Below are 21,709 nucleotides of genomic sequence, written 5' to 3' on the forward strand. Positions count from 1 at the left end.
AAAAATTAATGTTTCTTTTTTTGGGGGGGGTACCAGGGATCAAACTTGGGCCCTTGTGCTTGCTCAGCAGGTGGTGAAACCACTGAGTTAAATCACCAGCCCAAAATTAATGTTTCTTGAGAACTGTATTGGATGATGGAAAACTGCTGCAAATGCTGATAAAAAATACTAAGGACAAAAGTCCATTTGAAATGCTTTACATATTTTGGTAGTAAAAGTTTGTACAAAGTAATGTTTGATATTATATATTTTAAGCATTTTTGTTAACTAATGTAAATATTATAATTACATAAAGTCTTTTTCATGTGCATGTTTAAGAGTTTATTAATTCATGTTGGCTAAATAATTTAAAATACTAATTGAAAAAATAAAGAAATATTCCTTACATATGGAGATAATTTGATTTAACCTATCAAAATTTAGCCTAGACATTCCCAACTTTCTTGAGGTTACACAATGAATATGGCACTGGACCTAAACCTATGACCTTTTCCTGCTTCTTAGACTATAATTGGATCCACTTGTAACATATTATTTTGAAGAAAAAGAATAATGGATATATGTCAACCACATTAAATGGAATTGACTTAGTTAATATCTTTGTTCTAAGACACCCTCCCCTACTCCTTACTGTTTCACATACAATATTATTGATGTCTGGTAGAGTTAGCAGCTTCCAAAGTAGCTTAATTTGAACTTTTTCTCTAAGTATAGTTTAAGAGTCAATGAGATGTTTCTCACCTAAACATTTTTTCATGCTTCTCTCCAACTGGTTTACCTCTGTAAAGGCCTTCCTAATACTCTAGATAGGTTTATCATGTAAATGTAAACATTAATATAATATACACAGAGGTTATTTTGCAAATTTCACTGCAACTGGACAAAGGCCTAAAGAAAATAGTAAAGTTTTCTTGAGAAGACCAGAGGAGTTATATTTATTAAGGTGAACATATTATCTTGGAGCATGACAGCTGCTCCCAATTTAACACGTGAATGCTAATTATTACATATGCATTAGGCACTGCTTTTGAAATGAACTATAAAGCAGAGATAACTATGAAATTATTTTTAACATATGATATGAGTTGTTAGTCCTAACATAGAAAGCTACATTTAATCATATGTATTATTCAGTTTTCCTTTTTCTGGATAAAATACTCAACACTAAAATCCTAAACTAGGAGGAGCTTAGTTTGGTTCTTGGTTTCAAGGGATTCAGTTCATGGTAGGCTGGCTCCAAGGCAGGAACGTTGTTGTGGAAAGGCAGAGTGAAGCAAAGCTGCTTAGCTCATAGCATTCGGGAAGCAGAAGAAGGAAACAGTGCTGGCGGGGATGGGGCCAGGGACGATCATGCCAGCCTGCCCTACTCAGATACACCCAGAAGTGTGTTCTTCTAATACCCTGAGCAGTTACTAATCCACCCAAGTTGAAAAATCACAATCGATTGTCTCATCATACAATATTTCTTTTTTATACTTAGCTGACTTAAACATAGATTTTCAAACCAAATGGCATTACATTTGGATGGTAAATTTCTAAAAGATTTTTAATCTATTTCCACTCCTTTTACAAAATGCCATTCTTTATATATAGTGATAGAAATTGATGTTTCACACAAAGAGAATATTCTTTGTGATAGTGTGACTATGTATGTTAGTGACAGATGGACCAAATATGCTTAGACTTAAGTAAAATACGAACAATATCTACACAGAAGTTGTATCCAGCTTTGAATAGCTGTGATATAAAGGATGATCATTTACAAATTTTGAGGATTTGTTTATGTTACATCATGAGAAATTACCAGACAAATGGTTCAATAGTGTCAGAATGAAATCTCGGACAATCTCTTCACTTTTTCATTTTGATTGTAAAATCCCTTCCCAGTTCCAACATGATGTCCCTGTTTTAGGTATCAAGGTAGAACAGGTGGTGTGCATATTTAGAAAGTAAAAATCTTCTCAATGTTTTATTAATCAGAATGATGGTACACAGCCATGCATGTGGGATAATCTGGGAAATAGAAATTTTTGAGCATGGCACATGAAACATAAAATGAAATTGTTGTTTTCTTAGTAGAGGAAAAGAAAATAATTGATATTAGGAAGGCAAGTATTAGCCCTTGGAATAAAATTATTTACACAGTACACCTCTTTCCACAACTTTTATTCTATACTAAAAAGTTTTAGTTAACTCTATACAAAAACAGAACTGAAATGTATATGGTGTATATTGGAATATACCTTTCTCTTAACTACTTTCCTCCTATGTAGTCAAAATCATTACTAATTTTACAAAAGTTTATCACCACAGATCTTTAAATGTGCTTATTACCACGTAGTCCTCAGATAGCTCATTTACTAGCTGTTAAAAAGCAATGATTCTGCCATGTCTTCACCATACAGATAGATGTTTAATGAATGATATTGTGCTGTCCAGATGGGATCCTGCTTAAGCTCAGATATCCGAAAAAAACCAAAATTTGTTTTAAAGAAGAGTGATAAATCACTTTCCCTTCATCATTGTGTATGGATAGTGAGGTGACAAAGCCCTGCAAATGTGTGCTGTGGCTAAGGAAAAGCAGAGAGGGAAAACAATTCAAAACTTTTAGGGTATACAAAGACACAAGATTAACCCTCAAAATCAATTTGTAAAGTTTCCATCTGTAGCAAGATAATAAGCAGAGTGTTAAGAAATGACCATATATACTTATATAATTTGGTACAATCCTATAAAGTAATGTGAACAATTGAAAAATGGAGAAAGATACCATCCAGTTCCCATAACCTGCTTCTTCAGAAGAAATTCCAGAAGATCTGGAATTGATTTAAGAAACATTCAAAATGCTCACAGTGAATGCACCTGCCAGATTTACAGGTACACAGTTGGTCTTTAGCAATTAAACTGGATGGCAGATTGTGGAGATTTATAAGATGGAGTTAGACAAGTACTGGAGAAATTCTTCTTTCTGGTAATAAGTCACCCTTTCTAAACTATCTGCTTTATTAAGTTCTATAAGTGATCTTCATTATATCCATAGCAAAGGTAAATAATAATTAATAGTAGGTACATAATGTTACTTATATAAAATACACACATGATGATTTGGGGGGAGGAGGTAAATTTCAAGGGTTTTCTGCTCTAACTTTGTCATGAAGTCTTAAATCTATTAATGATAGGCTATGATATTTCTTTCTTTTGTCCTAAGAACTATTAGTTTCATTAGAAGATAGTTTACTGTATGCAATTCTATGAAAAGAGTACTCTAAACATGCATTTGTTTTTCTTGATATTTGAGTAGACTCAAATTAATCTAATGCCATATGTGTGTGTGTGTGTGTGTGTGTGTGTGTGTTCTATATATTCTGATATTTTTCTTGTTTTTATCCAGTGTTTGGAAATGATGGATTTTATGTGATATTGAAAGGCTTAGCTCAACCTTACACAGGCTTGTGTGAAAATCTGACTGAAGAAAATGACTTAACAACTTCTATTATACCTCAGATCAGTGTCGTTTTCAACGAAGGCCTAAAAACCTATTCAACTCCTGAGATCTTCCTACCTCCATATGACTTAATGGTAAGAAACAAAAATCCTTTGCTTTTTCCATAAATCTAGAATAGTCAAATTCTCTCTTTGGTATAGGATCCAAATATTTTCAAAGTCCTAAAGTAGTCAAGATAATGTATCTTTTAATTGGAAATTTGATTAAAAGGTTTTTGATGTGGCATGCCTTTAACATCATGATGTGTACTGGCAGAGGCTGTGTGATGTACTTGGTCACCAAGACAAAGTCAATGTGCCTGGTTCGCAGAAAGAGGAAGGATGTAATTTATGATATAGGAGTATGAAGGGATGACTTGAGGAGGGGAAACAAAGAAGTAATTATGAAGAGTCTTTAAAATCAAGTTGAGAGTGTGTATGTTTATCATGTTTATCTCAAGGGCAATGCTAAAGCAATCAAGGGTTTGATTGCATTATATTTAGAAATTCTTACTTGAAGAAATTTTTCCCTACATGTATTATTTAATAATTATTAGCTGGTCAGAGAATACAAAGCTCAATTTCTTTCTGCACCTCTAGATAGTCTACATGGGGGTTAGGTCTGGTTTGAGTAGAATTGTGACTAAAAAGCCAGTTCCAGATTTAAGTTGTCCAGGATGCCTTTAGTAGAAAAGAGTTAAAGAAATGAATGAAGTCCAAATTACATATCATTATGGATCAAAGATAGGAAAACCAATAACTGATATCAAGTCCAAGAGTAATGAATATGGGATGAACTCAAGAATGACAAGGTGAGTGTGTAGTATTCAATACAATCTATTTGGATCCATTTGCTTTTTAAAAGGGTTAAATTCATGAATTAAATGGGGCCCAGATGGGCAGCACTATTTCCTCATTCTGCATTAAGTCGCTGACAGTAGCATTCACCTATTATTCTATGTGAAGTATGATACTATTTCCATTTGTTTTCTTGCCCAGGATGGGGAGAGAGATAGAGAGGCTAAATCTTCTTTACTGTGACAGTTTTTACCAGAGAGACCAAGGACCTAATGTTGGGGCGTTCTTCCCAGTCAATAAGTATCCATTCTAATCATACATCTAGGGACCATGGAAATGTGGTACCACTGTGAACCAGACCAGAAGCACAGCTCTATTTTTTTTTTTTAATTTTTTGGTGCCGGGGATCGAACTTGGATCCTTGCACTTGCACACCAGGTGGCGAAACCAACAGTTCTATTTTTTTTTTTTAATGCATTCTGCATGGATCTTCACTGTAATAGTTGGTCACTGTGATATTTTATGCATGAAAGTTTAATGTCACTATTTCAGACTTTAGAATGCTGCTTCTTTCCATTAGATGGGCTAGCAGTATTTTAGGTGGGGGGAAGTAGGTTTGCATTCATCAATGTCATTGTTCTGATAATGCTCAAATTTTTAGTCTGATTCATTTTTGGGTATTTTTCTTAAACAAGAACTCATCAACTGTAAAAGTAAAAAATAATAAATTTCACTAATTTCACATCTTTTAGCAAGTGGGATGATGATTGCCTTGGAAATCCTTATGAAATTAATATTTCTATAATAATAAGCTTATTTTGTTCCTACACTCCTGCTCTTGCACATAGTAATATAATGATGAATGCACGTATCTTACAGGTATGGATAGAGTGAAGTGGGTTTGAATAAGATAGCTGGGAAGGAAAAAGAGGGAGAATAGTGAGGAGGCTCTGGGAAAGGCCAACATGAACAGGGCTGATTGCTTAATGCAGTTGCTTTATTGTAGACATGCAGAATTTGTTGGGCTTTGGACATACTTTTTAATGTAGAATGTTATGGATTGGACACAATGTATGAAACAAAGATTCAATGATCCTTTCTGGAATTTTGAATAGAGCATATTGGTGAATGTCAATATAGACAATATTACTGGAAATACTGAGGTACAAGAGAATTTGAGAATGAAAATTTAAAGTCATGACATAGTCATGTCAAGTTTTATATTTTGAAATGTTGATTATTTACCCAATTGAACTTGTTGACATTTTGAAAAATGAGTGTAGAGTTTAGGAGTACCGTGATGTTGACTACAGAGTCGTAGACATATTGATATTTTGTAAAACCACCAGATTGGGCCTGTTCTTAAGCAATAAAAACATTTGTTGGAAAGGTAGGTGGTGAAAATGTATTCCACATTTATTATACCCAGAGTTTATAATTTCATTTAGATTACTATAGTGCCTCCCTAATGGTTTCTATTCTTTAATATACAATATATATTGATTTCTGATATTCAAACTTTCTGACTTTAAACACGGTAAACCATTTCCTTATTCCCTGTATTTTTTAAGATACATTTTGAGTTTTTTAGTTATACATAAATTCTATCCCTTTTCATGATTGCCTGTATGTTGCCTGCCTTTTCTCTGTCTTCTGTAAACATACATGAGTTTCCAGCCATTCCAACCTTTATTACTTATATTTATGTTCTTCTCCTTTGTATCACCGAGATTTCGATTGAATCCTAAAACCTCAGCAAAATAGCATTTATGATTTTTGCTGAAAACTTAGCATGAGATAAATGCAACTCTATCATATTCCCACTGATTTATATCCTTTGATCTAGCCTAACATTTTATATATGACTTAACTTCAAGTTAGCTATTATTCATTAATAGACACTTTTTAATAAAAGATGTAATTTAATTTTTTTTTTTTTGGTACTGTGGATCGAACTCGGGACCTTACACTTGCAAGGCAGTCGCCAGAACCACTGAGCTAAATCCCCGGCCCATGTAATTTAATTTTTATGGAAACCTTCAGAAATAAAGAAAGCTAAGACAGTAAGTCCTACTATTAAAGCACTTGCACTCTATTGAGGGAAACACACATGAAAATCAGGTTAGTTCATATGCTCAAAAAAAAATATACAAAAGGCCAGAAGAAATTCCTATATGGAAGGAAAATGTGACCCTTGAAATTAGAATTTCAGTGGTATAGGAAACCATATTTGAGAAAAACAGTATTAGGAAATACTGAGACAGGAAGTAGTTCAAATAATACACCTTGGGAAGTAGACTTATCTCTAATTTATTTTTCTTAAACTCTTTTATTGGTACATTTTAGGTATACAATACATTTACATTTATCATTGGGTGCTTGTACCTGTACATGATGTATCTTGGCTCTTATTATTTACTAAGTTTATTTAGTACTTTTAAAATATTTTGTAGGCTAGAGAAAATCATTGAAGTTTTTTGAGGAGAAATGTGAAATAAAAATGCATGTTTTAAAGATTAATTTTCATTGGTATGAATTATATATCTTAGTACACAGAGGCTGGAGACAAGAGAAAGAATGTTACTGAAATAGTCTATGTTGAAGGTAATAATTTCCTGAGTTAGCTAGTGGATAGACAAAAGTTAAAGAAGGCAAGGGATCGAAAAACACCTCATATTGTGACAAATGAATAAAATTGAGGGAAGTATTATATCTCCATGATGTTTTCTAGAATTTTAGGGAGTTTTTCTAAAAATTTCAACTAAACAAAAATTTTAGAATTCTCCCAGAATCTGTATAGTGATATTGGAATGCTGTAAAAATGCTAATAAACTTCTATAATTTATATTTGAATTAAAAAGAGATTTAATGAAGATTGAAACAGTAACCAAGTTGTGCTGATTGACTTTATAAAATTTTATAACATACTGATTTAAAACTTGTCTATCAATCAGTTATTAGCTATATAATTCCTAATGCTCTCATATAATTGAATGTTAAGTGCCATTAAAATTGAAGATTAGATGCAAATTTATTTTATATCTACATTTTAAAGGAAGAAATATTAAAATTATGTATCAACTATAAAATATATCTAAGTATGCATTTCATACATATAACCATATATGAAATTTATTTTTAAAATTCCTATACTGAGTGTTTGTGTTCGTGTTTGTGTGTGTGTTTTCTTCAACTGGAGTGATGAAAGATACATTTTTCATATGCCTTTGCAAAGTTTAATTATTTTATCATAATTACTAATTTTAAGGTCAAATAAAACAACTAAGCCATCAAAAATGAAGCAATTCTGAATCTCTTCTGTCGAAATTTTTGTTATTCAAATAGCTTACCAGAGCCTCATATTATTTATATATGTTCTATTTTTTTTTTTTTATGTTTTTAAAGAAAACAAACACAAATCAAGTTTAGGAAATTTCTTTTTTTTTTAAATTAAATTCTTTTATTGGTACATTGCAGGAATACAACACAATTACATTTCTCATTGGGAATTGTACCTTTACATAATGCATCTTGGTTCTTATTTTTGGCCCATTCCTAGCCCTCCCTTCACCCCCTCCACCCTTCCCTATTTACAAAGACTTTGCTTCCATTTTTTCCATTTCTCATAATTTCTCCTTTCCCTTCTTTCCTTTCCCCTGCCCCTCCCACTACCCCTACCCCTTTGGACCTTTTCTTCCTATTTTGCATTTTCGATTATTCATTCTAATCATTGGTACATTTTAGGTATACAATATAATGACATTCATCATTGGAAATTTGCACCTTTACATAGTCTCTCTTGGTTCTTATTTTTCACCCTTGCCCAGCCCTCCCTTCAACCCCTCCATTCCTCCCTATTTACAAAGATTTTGTTCCTATTTTTCCATTTTCTCATATTAATCCCATTCCCTTCTATCCTTTCCCCTAGCCCTCCCACTTCCTTCCCCTTTGCCCCTTTTCTTCCTATTTCACATTACCTATTATACATTTAAGTCCTTATTTACCCTTTCAGTTTCTCACACCAGAGAAACTATTCAGAATTTATACATGTGTGTCCTATTTATTTCACTTAAGAGTATTGCCTCAATGTGCATCCACTTAGCTATAAATGTCTCTAATTTCTCATTTTTTATTGCTGAGTAGTACTCCATTTTATAAAAAAACACATTTTCTTTATCCAGTCTCCAGTTCATGGGCATTTGGGCTGTTTCCAAGTTTTAGCTATCACAAACTGTGCTGCTATGAACATGGGCACACATATATCACTGTGGTATGATTCTTTTAATTCTTTGGGGAAGATTCCCAGCAGTGGAATAGTGGGGTCAAATGGGACTTCCAGTCCTAGTTCTTTGAGGTATCTCCATACTGATTTCCACAGTGGTTGCACCAGTCTACACTCCCACCAGCAGTGGAGCAAGGTTCCTCTTTCCCCACTGCCCCACCAGCATTTGTTATTGGTTGATTTCGTGATAGCAGCCATTCTTTCTGGAGTGAAGTGGAATCTCAGTGTTGTTTTCATTGGCATCTCTCGAATGACCAGTGACGTTGAACATTTTTTCATGTATTTATTTGCTATAGGAAATTTCTTGTTAATGTACGCCTTAAGTATGTTTGTGGAAGGCATGAAATTTTCTTGTTATTGTCATTTGAATTTCACTTGTGAACAGATTGTATAATTATATTTAAAAACAAAGGCATAACTAAAATATGATGAAATGCTTTGATCTTTAGTACTTACATCAGTTAGTTCATCACAATAGAAAATTTCTTAACCACTTATCTGCATCTTCTTTTGTAGTCTGGTTGGGTTGCCATAATAAAATCACCATAAATAGAGTCACTTAACAACAAAAATTAATTTCTTGTAGTTATGGAGGCCGGAAAATCTAAGATCAAGGCTGTGGACAGATGAGTGCTTGTTTTCTAGTTTATAGCTAAACCTTCTTCCTTGCTCACATGATGTGAGATATAAAACCAGCTTTCCTGCCTATTTTTGAAGGATACTAATCCACTAATCTTAACTATGGTTTATAACTTCATAATCACTTCCCAAGGTGGTTAGGATTTCAGTTTATCAGTTTGGGGAAGACATAAACCTTCACTCCATTACATGCTACAGAAGTTTTATCTGATTTGATGTCTGGTAGCATTTTAGGCTGTTTTTATGCTTAAAGATGATTCATGAAAACACTAGCCAAAATAAGAACTCTATTAATGTTACGTTTGGTTTACTATGCATTAGTGAAATATATATATATATATATATATATATCCAAATAAATTTTATAGGGGTAGTTAATTGAATTTACTGCAAAGAGTAGAAAAAAGAAGCAGAAAAAATATTTGATGAAATTCAACATCTTTCATGATAACAACTCTGAAGAGATTTTGTATGGAAAGATTGTTAGCTCAGTAAAGACCATGTCACCTTGGCCACATTTATTGACTAGAGTACTCAAAGTCCTAGCCAGTACAATTATACAAGAAATAAAAGTAAAATGCATCCAAATTATAAAAGGAAACAATTTGTCTGTTTATGGAAAATGTTTATGGAAAATGTATATATATATATATATATGCCCTGTCAGAACAGATAAATGAATTCAATAGTGTGGCAGGAATTAAATCAACATGCAAATATCAGTAGCAATTCTATACACTAACAATAAACAACCTGCAAAATATCAAGAAAATATTCTGATGCACAATCACAACCAAAAAATACTTAAAATAAATCTACCAAAAAATGCAGATGGGAGACATACATATTGAAAACTATGAATCATTGATGAGATAAAGTGATGATAACACAGAAAAAGGAAAGATATCTGTGTTCATACATTGAAAGAGTGTATGATGAAAGAGCATAACAAATAGACACATAGATCAGTGAAATAAAATACAGAGCTCAGATATAAAAATGACAAATGTACCATCAATTGATTTTCAATAAACACACTGAGAATGAATATTGGGGAAAGGATGGCCTTCAATAAGTAGTATTAGGTATTCTTCATGTATAGAAGAACAAAATTTGACCCTTTTCTCACATAATATTTATAAACCTTTCCAAATGGATGAAAGACTTACATAAAGCATAGAAATAGTAAGATTCTTGAGGAAAACATTGGGAAAACTTCTATGGCACTAGCCTGGGCAATCATTTATTGGATATTAACTCACAAATACAGGTAACAATAGAAATAATTGATAAGTGGGATTAATCAAAATTAAAAGCATCTGAACTAAAGGAAACAAACAGTAGTGTCAAAAGACAACCTACAAAATGGGAGAAAATATTTGTAAATTATACATCTGACAAGAGGTTAATATCCAAAATGTATAAGGAATTCTAACAAACTCAGTAGCACATAACCTGACAAAAATGGCAAAAGATCTCAATGAATAGATATTTCTCAAGGATATCCCTCTTTCATGTCTGAAGATACACAAATACCAAGCATTATATGCAAAAATGCTCAGAATCACTAATCATCAGAGAAATGCATATTAAAATCACAGTGAGTTAGCAACTCGTGCCTGTTTGGCTGTTACCAAAAGATGAAAGGTAAGTGCTGGAAAGAATATGGAGAAAAGGAAAACTTGCATTCTTGGGAGAATGCAAATTGATACAGTGTTAGGGAAATCAGTGAAGTTAACCTAAGCAACTAAAAATAGATGTACCATTTGATTTGGCAACTTTATCTGTTCATCTTTTGATGGACTTATTTTTTTTTTTCATACCTTGCCTGTCATGAATAAAGCAATCCAAGAGACGGTAGATATCTTTCTCACTAATTGATGTCAGTCTTTTTGGATACTGAGCTTTGTATTTTGTTTCACTGATTTTTTTTGATCTGTTTTATATGTCATTGCCATGTTTTTTTATTAGTATAATCTTGCAGTATATTTTAAAATCAGATAGTGTGATGCCTCCCCCTTTGTTCTTTCCATTTGACTGCTTAAGATGGAAATTTTTGTGGTTCTATACAAATCATGGAATTTTAAAATTTCTATTTATAAGGAAAATATCATTGAGATAGTGATAGAGAAACAACATGTAAATTGCTTTGGGAAGTATAGATCTTTTAATAAAATCATGATATATATACACAGTGGTATACTGTTAAGCATAGAAAAAAAACAAGGAAACCCTGTCATTTGTGACAATATCAGTGAATTCAAGGACACTATGCTAAGTGAAATAAGCCAGGCAGTGAATCTTACTTAAATGTGGAAGCTGAGTTCAACTTTTAGGAGCAGAGAATTGAATGGTGGTTATTAGAGGCTGGGGTGGGAGACTGTGTTTGTTGAGGAGATGTTGGTGAAATGCTAGAAAACTTCAATTATTAGAAAGAAGTTCCAGATAGCTATTGTACGAATTAACAACTACAATTAAGAAGTGTTTTCTTGAAAATTGCTGAGATAGATTCTAAGTACTCAAAGCACAAAATAATTATATAAAATAATACATTTTTATTATCTTGATTGAGCCATTCCACAATGTATGCATAAAACATTGCATTGATATGATAAATGTATACAATTTCTATTTATCACTTAAATAAATTTTAAAAATAAACGAGTAGTACCTTTTGGTAGGCAATAGGTAAAGTATTGAAAAAGCTGAGTTTAAAATGGATAGAAAACAGATTGAAGAAGGCATTCATTGAGATTATAAAGGGATTTGAAGAAAGAAAACTCAGAATTCACAAAATTTTGTAGGTGTTGATGAATAAAATGGGTGATTAGATAGGGAAACTCACCTAAAGGAATATTTTTTAAACAGAGTTAAAAGAAACAGGAGAATGGAGGATATTGAGTATGAGGTTTAAGAATTTTGTACTTCTTAAAGACACTTCTTGAAATACAGACTTTGACTTACACTCACAATAGCATTTAATACAATTTATTATTAAATGAAAACTTTTGAAAGAATAGCAACAAAAGTGTACATCATTCTACCTCACTCATGAAAAAGAATAATGGTGGGGTCACTACTGCTATCTAGGAATGAAATTATGAGGGCATGAAATATACAATGATTCAATTCTTAGTTTGTGCCCTATGTAAATAAAAAGCATTATTACTCCTGAATAAATTTTTAAAAATTTTTGCAATCATTTTGGGAGCTATAAATGTATAATTATCACCTTTGTTGTCAATAGTTTTACCTCTTTGTAATGTTTAAATTGGGAATCAGGGGTAAAAAGTATCTATTCATAATTTAATTGATTGCTGCATAAATTTTATTGTTGACATTTAAATTAATTATTATGTCTTATGGGAATTAATCTCATCTCATATATCTTTTTATTGCTTTATGTAAATTACTGGCTGTACAGTCAATAAAAAGCTGCTATGTGAAGAAAGAAAGTGTGAAAGGAGGGAATTTGGAGAAATCAATGTGTTGTGAACATATATGAAGGATTTGTGTTTTCTTAATTTAAAGGTCTAATATTTTGTGCAAGTTGATCACTGAACTATTAAAGCTCAAATTTTCAGTTTCCCAAATACAAAATATTCCTGTGTTATAAGTACAATCAGTATCTTTCTAGCTGATGACAATATGACTATGAGTATCTTACTTACATTGTGTAACTTTATCAGATAGAAAATATTAGGAGGATGTATGAAGCCATTAATATATACTTGCTGTCCCTGGAGAAAGCATAAATCTCTTTATAAAGTAGTTGCATAGCAGTTTTAACTCTAGTTTCAAGCTCTTGATCAAGCAGCATGTTGGGTGTCCTGAAGAGCAGAGACAGTCATGTTTGACAAGGACAAGGAATTTTTCTTTAAGACATCTAGCTGCTTTGCCTCCAGATTTCTGATAATGAGTGTTTCCTATATATGCCATTCCTGCAGTTGTTTTCATTCTTTTCCTTGCCTCTGCATCTCTAATATTCCTCAAAGATTCATTCCAAGTCTGGCCTATTAATCTCTTCTATTTCATCTCCAATTTACTCATATACTCTTTGCAGTTGTTCTTGGCTGTGTTTAGATGTGGTCTCCCAAATCTACCATCCCAACCCCTATAGCAAGGTGACTTCCTTGAAATCAGGGAATCTAGTATCAATAAAGCATTTGAAATTGGTCAATAAGAATAAATTAAATTAAATTCAATTTAATTCAATTAACCAGAGCCTTCCAAGTATCAAAGATGAACTGTGAAATGAGTTTTGATTCAACTAAGTTGTGAATGATAGAGGATTTAATCTACACTGATTAAAAGTTTCTGTTTTCATTACCACATTTATTTTATCTAAACTGATATGTTTAAAATATATGCAGTTATTTTGTTGATAAAATGAAATGCAAATGTTAAATATTAAATATTTAGAAGTTTGTAACTTAAAAAGTAAATGAGAAAATATTTTGCTTTAATAATAAATTGGAAATGGAATATCTAATTGTCTCTCCAGTAATTAAAAAATTAATAGAGAGTGCCTAGGAGCAGAGCTGCCCCAAGTGCAGAGGAGGTGAACCTTCTGGGCAGCTGTACCACTGCCCCCAGCACTGAGGAGGTGAGCCGTGTGGGTGCCAATAGTACACATCCCACTCTGCTCCCTCCTCCACCCCTTTGAAATGAGAAGAAACATAAACAAGTCTCAAAACCAAAAGACTTTCAGACCACCTAAAGCAACCCCAAAGGGAAACAAGATGGAAAAATCTGATATTCCACCACCTGGACTCCCTGAACTGACAACAAAAGAGGATCTGGAAAAAATGAAATCAGAAATAATTTCTCAGATAACAGCAGAGATTGTGCCCATAGTGCAAGACATGATTAATAAATCTAGGGAGGACACAGATTAAAAAAAAAAAGAGGAGCTGAGGAACACGAAGGAATCCGAACAGGAAACAAATGGAATCCATAAAACAGATGCAAATAGATTTCTAGGAGATTAAAAACTTCATTGAAAGTTTACCCACCAGAATGAGCCAATGTGAGGACAGAATTTCAGATATAGAAGATAAGATTGCAATTAGTGACCAGGAAAAGAAAAATTGCTTCAAAATACTAAGAAACCATGAGAAATCAATCCAGCAGCTGCTAGATGATGCAAAGAAGAATAACATAAGAGGGATCAGAGTCAATGAAGAAACAGGAGAGAGTGTAGATGACATAAAAAAAGCTGTTCACAGAAATGATGGCAGAAAACTTCACAGGAAGGGAAAAAGAACTTGACATACAGATAAATGAGGCATATGGGACTCCAACTAGCCTTGATCAAAAATAAATCATATAGGCATATAATAGTTAAGATTCCAGATACCCAACAGAAGAAAAAAATTCTACAAGCAGTTAGAGAAAAGAAACAAATTACATACAAGGAAGGCCCTTCAAAATCACAGCAGACTTCTCAATGGAATCCCCGAAGGCAAGAAGAGCTTGGAGTGACATATTTCAAGCTCTAAAGGAAAATAGCCTCCAACCAAGATTGATGTACCCTGCAAAACTATTTTTCAAAATTGATGGAGGAATAAGATACTTTCACGATAAAGAGTACCTTAGGAACTTCACTATACCAAACCAGCAGTCCAAAAACAATGTAGACAATATCCTAGGAACAGACAATGAGAATCAATCCAGCAGCTGCTAAATGATGCAAAGAAGAATAACATAAGACTGGTTGGAGTCAAAGAAGAAACAGGAGAGAGTGCAGATGAAATAAAAAATCTTGTTCACAGAAGTAATGGCAGAAAACTTCCCAACCAGGAGAAAAGAACTTGACATACACATAAGGGAGGCATATAGGACTCCAACTAGCCTTGATCCAAAAAAATCTACACATAGGCATATAATTGTTAAGATTCCAGAAACTCAACAGAAGAACAAAGTTCTACAAGCAGTTAGAGAAAAGAAACAAATCACATACAAAGGAAAGCCCATCAGAATCACAGCAGACTTCTCAACACAAATCCTCAAGGCAAGAAGAGCTTGGAGTGACATATTCCAAGCCCTAAAAGAAAACAGCCTCCAACCCAGATTGATGTACCCTGCAAAACTATCTTTCAAAATGGATGGAGAAATAAGATACTTTCATGACAAAGAGCACCTTAGGAACTTTGTGAATACCAAACCAGCACTCCAAAGAATTTTACACAATATCTTAGGTACAGACATTGAGGATCACAACACCAGGAAGCCCTGCAGAATGAATCCAACAGGCATGACTAGAAATTAAATGCAAAGGGGAAGAATCCAACAAAAAGAAAAAGTAATGACAATGATAAGTCAATACATATCAGTTATAAGCATCACTGTTAATGGTCTCAATTCACCAATCAAAAGAAATAGACTGGCAGAATGGGTCAAGAAGCAAGATCCAACAATATGCTCCATATAAGAAACACAATTCAACTCATAGACTGAAAGTTAAACTATTTGAAAAAAATACTCCATGCAACAGGAACCTGAAAAAAAAGCAGGAGTAGCTATCCTCTTTGCAGATCAAGTGCAGTTCAAACCAACACTGATTAAGAGAAACAAAGAATGACACTGCATCCTTGTAAAGGGAACAATCCAAGAGGAAGAGATGGCAATCATTAATATATATGCACCAAACACTAGTGCACCCAAATATGTAAAACCAGTATTTACAGACATGAAAAATCAAATAAACACTAATACAGTAGTATTGGCAGACCTCAATTCCCCAGTGTCACAAATAGATAGATCAAATGGCCAAAAAATAAGCAGTGAAATACTAGAACTCAGTCAAACTCTTGGACAACTGAACTTAACTGATGTTTACAGAGTGTTCCATCCCACAAAATCAGACTACACATTCTTTTCAGCTGTACACGGATTGTTCTCCAAAATAGAAGACATACTCAATCATAGAATATGTTTAAATAAGTGCAAAGGCATTGAAGCTATCCAATGTATATTATCAGACCATAGTGAAATGAAAGTGGAGATCAATAGCAAAACAACTGCAAGAATTTCATGAACACATGGAAATTGCACAACACACTTCTGAATAACCAATGGGTCACAGAGGAAGTTAAAGAAGAAATCAGACAGTTTCTACAATTAAATGACAATGACAATACAACACATCGGAATCTATGAGACACAATGAAAGCAGCCTTATGAGGGAAATTCATAGCAGTGAATACTCATATTAGGAAAACAGAGCGTGCCCAATTAAACAACCTGAAGCTGAACCTCAAACTTCTAGAAAAAGAACAGCAGGGCAAACCCAATGCTCATACAGGGGAGGAAATTATAAAAATCAGAGCAGAAATCAATGCAACGGAAACTAAGAGAATGATACAAAAAAATCAATGAAGCCAAGAGTTGGTTCTTTGAAAGAATAAACAAAATTGACAAACCCTTAGCCCATCTTATCAGAAAAAGGAAAGAAAAGGCCCAAATCCATGCAATTCGGAATGAAAAGGGTGAAATTACAATGGACACAGCAGACATCCAGATGATCATCAATGCCTACTTCCAATAAGATGGAAAGCACAGAAGAAATGGACAGATTCCTAGATACATATGAATTACCAAAGTTGAATGAAGAAGACCTAAAAATTCTAAACAACCCAATATCAATCAATGAAATTGAAAATGTAATGAAAAAGTCACCACCTAAGAAAAGCCTGGGTCCTGATGGCTTCACTGCCAAATTCTACAAGACATTTAGAGAAGAACTACTGCCAATATTGTATAAACTTTTCAATGAAATTGAAAGGGAAGCTATTCTCCCAAATTCACCCCTGGAAGTAAGCATCACCTTGATCCTCAAAGCAGGGCAAGACCCAACCAAAACAGTGAACTATAGGCCAATCTCACTAATTAATATAGATGCAAAAATGCTTAAGGAGATACTGTCAAATAGAATGCAAAAGATCATCAAGAAGATCATACACCCTGACCAAGTGGGATTCATCCCAGGGATGCAGGGATGATACAACATATGCAAATCAATAAATGTAATACACCATATCAATACAACCAAGGACAAAAACCATATGATCATCTCAATAGATGCAGAGAAAGCATTTGACAAAATTCAACATGCATTTATGATAAAAAAAACCTTTAAAAAATTGGAATAGATGGTCTCTATCTCAATCTGATAAAAGCCATCTATGAAAACTCAACAGCCAATATCATACTAAGTGCTCAAAAACTGAAATCCTTCCCACTAAAATCAGGAACAAGACAAGTTGGTCCACTATCACCAGTCCTGTTCAATGTAGTGTTGGAAAAATTAGCCACAGCAATTAGACAAGAGAAAAGTAAAAGGAGTAAAGATAGGAAATGAAGAAGTCAAATTATCATTGTGTGCAGATGACATGATACTTTACATAGAAGACCCCAAGAACCCCACCAAAAGTCTTCTAGACTTAATAACCAAATTCAGTCAAGTAGCTGGTTACAGGGTCAACACACAAAAATCAATAGCTTTCCTCTACATGAATGACAGACTTATTGAGAGAGAAATAGGGCAAATAATTCCTTTCACAATAGCATCCAAAAACTGAAATATCTAGAAATCAACCTAACGAAAGAAATCAAAGACCTCTTCTCTGAAAATTATAGCACTGAAAAGAGAGATTAAAGACAATATCAGAAAATGGAAAGACATCCCTTCATCCTGGGTAGGAAGAGTCAACATTGTGAAAGTGGCCATACTTCCAAAACTACTATATAGATTCAATGCAATCCCAATTGAAATTCCAGCAGCATACTTCACAGACCTGGAGAAAATAATCCAAAAATTTATTTGGAACAAAAGAGACCTAGAATAACAAAAACAATTCTAGGCAACAGAGACATGGCAGGGGGTATCACAGCCCTCAACTTGAAAGTATACTACAAAGCTACTGTGATAAAAACAGTATGGTAGTGGTAAATAAACAGACCTGAGGATCAGTGGAACAAATTAGAAGATGCAGAAACAACTCCAGACACACCCAGCCACCTCATCTTGGACAAAGGAGCCAAACACCCTCACTGGAGGAAAGATAGCCTCTTTAATAAATGGTGTTGGAAAAACTGGGTTTCAACTTGCCAAAGATTAAAACTAGACCTATATCTCTCACCATACACTAAGCTAAAATTGAAATGGGTTAAAGATCTAAATATTACAACAGAAACGTTGAACCAGCTGGAACAGAGGTTAGGTGGAACTCTTAAAGCCATTGGTGTAGGAAAAGATTTTATGAACAAAACCTCAGTTGCCCATGAGCTAGCACAATCAACAAGAGGGATATCGTCTTATTAAAAAGCTTCTGCACAGCAACAGAAACCACTAACAGTGTGAAGAGACAACCCACAACGTATGAAAAAATTTTTACAAGCTGTTCCTGAGACAAAGGTCTACTATCTTGAATCTATAAAGAACTTAAAGTCAGACCTCCCAAAATTAAAGACCCAATTCAAAAATGGGCATTTGAAATGAACAGACATTTCTCAGACAAAGAAGTAAAAGCAGCAAATAAACATATTAAAAAAAAATGTTCAGCATCACTGGTCATTTGAGAGATGCAGATGAAAACAACACTGAGATTCCACCTCACCCCACAAAGAATGGCTGCTATCAAGAAATCAACTAATAACAAATGCTGGCGGGGGTGTGGGGAGAAAGGAACCCTGCTCCACTGCTGGTGGGAGTGCAGACTGTTGCAACCACGGTGGAAATCAGTATGGAGATTCCTCAAAGAACTAGGACTGAAAGTCCCATTTTACTTAGCTATTCCCCTGGTTGGTATTTCCCCCCCCAAATTAAGAGTCATACCACAGCTATATATGCTCACACATGTTTATCACACCACAATTTGTAATAGCTATAACTTGGAAACAGCCCAATTGCCCATCAACTGAAGACTGAATAAAGAAAATGTGTAGTTTTATAAAAATAAAATGGAGTACTGCTCAACCATAAAAAATGAGAAATTAGAGACATTTATAGTTAAATGGATGCACATTGAGGTGATACTCTTAAGTGAAATAAATAGGACACACATGTGTAAATACCAAATAATTTCTCTAGTGTGAGAAACTGAAAGTGTAAATAAGGACTAAAAGGTATAACAGATAATGTGAAAGATGAAGAAATAAGGGCTAAAAGTTATAATTGATAATGTGAAATAGGAAGAAAAGGGGTAAAGGGGAAGGGGAAGTAGGAGGGGTAGGGGAAATCTAAGAAGGGAATGGAATTAATGAGAAAAATGACAAAATGGAAAAATGTCTTTGCAAGTAGGGAGGGATGAAAGGGTTTAAGGGAGAGCAGGGGAATGGGGAAAAAAATAAGAACCAAGAGAGATTAAGTAAAGGTGCAAATTTCCAATGATGAATGTCATTATATTGTATACCTAAAATATAACAATATTAATGAAAAAACTTAATAGAGATAGCTTGTGATATTGCTAAAACATGAAAATATTTTTTACCAGTACCATATATATAGTGGCCTTTGATTTTACTGAGTTAAAATTTGTAGTGTAACTAAAATTAAACATTAGGTCATATTAAATTTACTGTATTTGCAAATAAAGAAAGAGTAAAAGTTATACTGTGTATAATGTTTTTACACCTCTTCTATTAAGAAAGCAACAAGAGATATTTTTTGATACATGGTAAATTTGTTTATCAATGTCTTTTTAAGAACCATCATTATGTAACTTTACATAGAAGCATTAATTCAGATATATTTCATTTCAAAAAATTACACTTCAAAGAATTAAGCATTCAGTCAATATTTTCCTATCTTTTCCAATCTTAGTTTTAAAAAGGTATTTCTCATTTGACTACTTCACTATTGTGAAAACACACAAATGCATTCAAGAATGCTATTGTTCACTTGGGAGGAGAGGCAGGAGGGGTAGTTCAAGGACAGCCTGAACTATAGAGTGAGACTCTGCCTCAAAAAAAAAAAAAAAGAATGCTATTGTTTATCTTGCTGTTTTACATAGTATATTTCCAGAGCCTAAGTAATTTCAAGAGTAAAAAATTTCAGGTTTTAAAATGAATTTAAGATTAAATTTAGATTGCGGAAAATAAGTGTACTTTCTGGCAGATGGGAGTTTTCATATCTTCTATGAAAAGTGTTTCATATTGTGTTCATTTTACTCCTGTGTTTTTTATTTTCTTTTGTTTATTAATTTATGAGAACTTTGAGTAGAGGAGTAATTTAATTTTTTATTTTATATATATATTGCAAATGTGATCTTCCAATACATTTTTCATTACATTTTTATGGTTCTTTTATCATTACAGATAAAACAATTTTTATGTAGTCAAATGAGTTGATTTCTACCTTGAAGGCATCTGAGTGCAGCCTCCATGATTTGATAAAAATACATTTTTAAAAATATTTTAATCAATGTTCTTATTCATTTTATTTTTACATGTTGAAGTTTGAAGATCTAAAGTGTATTTACTACATGTAACTGGAGTTTTCTATTATGTTTCTAGTGATCTAATATTATCACCACTAAATTGATAAATAATTTTAATTTAAATTTTGACTTTCTTTTTAATTGGAATTTTAAAGATAAATGTTTGAATGATAATCAGATCATTAAATTCTTCTTTATCATAAATTTATTTGCTTGATGTGTCCATTGGGATTGAAAGGATTCAAATAAAATTGTGATTAGATAAAATTTTAGTTTTTTTTTACTAGAGATTGAATCTAGGACCATTACACTAAGCTATATCCCTAACTCTTTTTTTATTTAGAGGCAGGGTCTCACTAAATCACCATGTTGTCTAGATTGGGTTAAAATTTCTGATCTTCCTTCCTCAGCCTCCCAGAGTGATAGGATTATAGGCATGTGACACTGTCTAACTTTTGGAATTGTACATTGTTTTAAGGATCTTTTCTTATATTAAGTATAGGCATCTTAAAAATACTATATTTAAAATTTTCTTTTCTCCTAAGTATTTTGGTAACCTTATTAGTTAAATTTATTTGGTAATATTTACTTTCCCATTAATGGCAGTATTTATTATGGAAGGCTAACTACTGAGTGCTTACCATATGCCAGGTCCATTTAATTCCTTCAAATTCTTGGATTGTTATTTCCTAGTTTTTATTCATCTTCATGATATTTTTATAACTACTACTTTAAGATTTTAGTTTTCTTTGGTTGTTTTTATGGGATTCCATGTAATTCTCCACTTTTTCAATTTTTAAGCTTTTCTAACAAACACAAAATGATGAAAAGGATTGTAATTTATGCACTGGCCAGCCTATTTTGTGAATTTTCTCTTATTTCTGGAATAAGTTTCTTTATACTTTTTAATTTCCAAGGCTACAATTTCTATTTTTTCCTTATGTTATTGATGATACTAAGGATGAAAGGCTTTGGGTTGCAGAAACAAAATACATGAGGCCAATAACTACATCAGAATATTTTACATCAAAAAGAGATTTGAGTGTAGTCAGTAACATTTTGAATA

General features: G+C 33.0%; 1 protein-coding gene across 1 annotated transcript in view; it reads left to right on the top strand.

The window, feature by feature from the left end:
• The window catches only part of Cnbd1 (cyclic nucleotide binding domain containing 1), a 482,897-nt gene that overhangs the window by 291,026 nt on the left and 170,162 nt on the right, over positions 1-21,709 (top strand). The window contains 1 exon segment of the mRNA XM_021255941.2: positions 3,392-3,579. Within this exon segment, the coding sequence (XP_021111600.2) occupies positions 3,392-3,579 (188 nt within the window).

Source organism: Heterocephalus glaber, unplaced genomic scaffold (genome assembly GCF_053883595.1).
Source record: "Heterocephalus glaber isolate CG9 unplaced genomic scaffold, H.glaber_assembly_v1.0 deba00001553, whole genome shotgun sequence".
Classification (NCBI taxonomy): Eukaryota; Metazoa; Chordata; class Mammalia; order Rodentia; family Bathyergidae; genus Heterocephalus; species Heterocephalus glaber.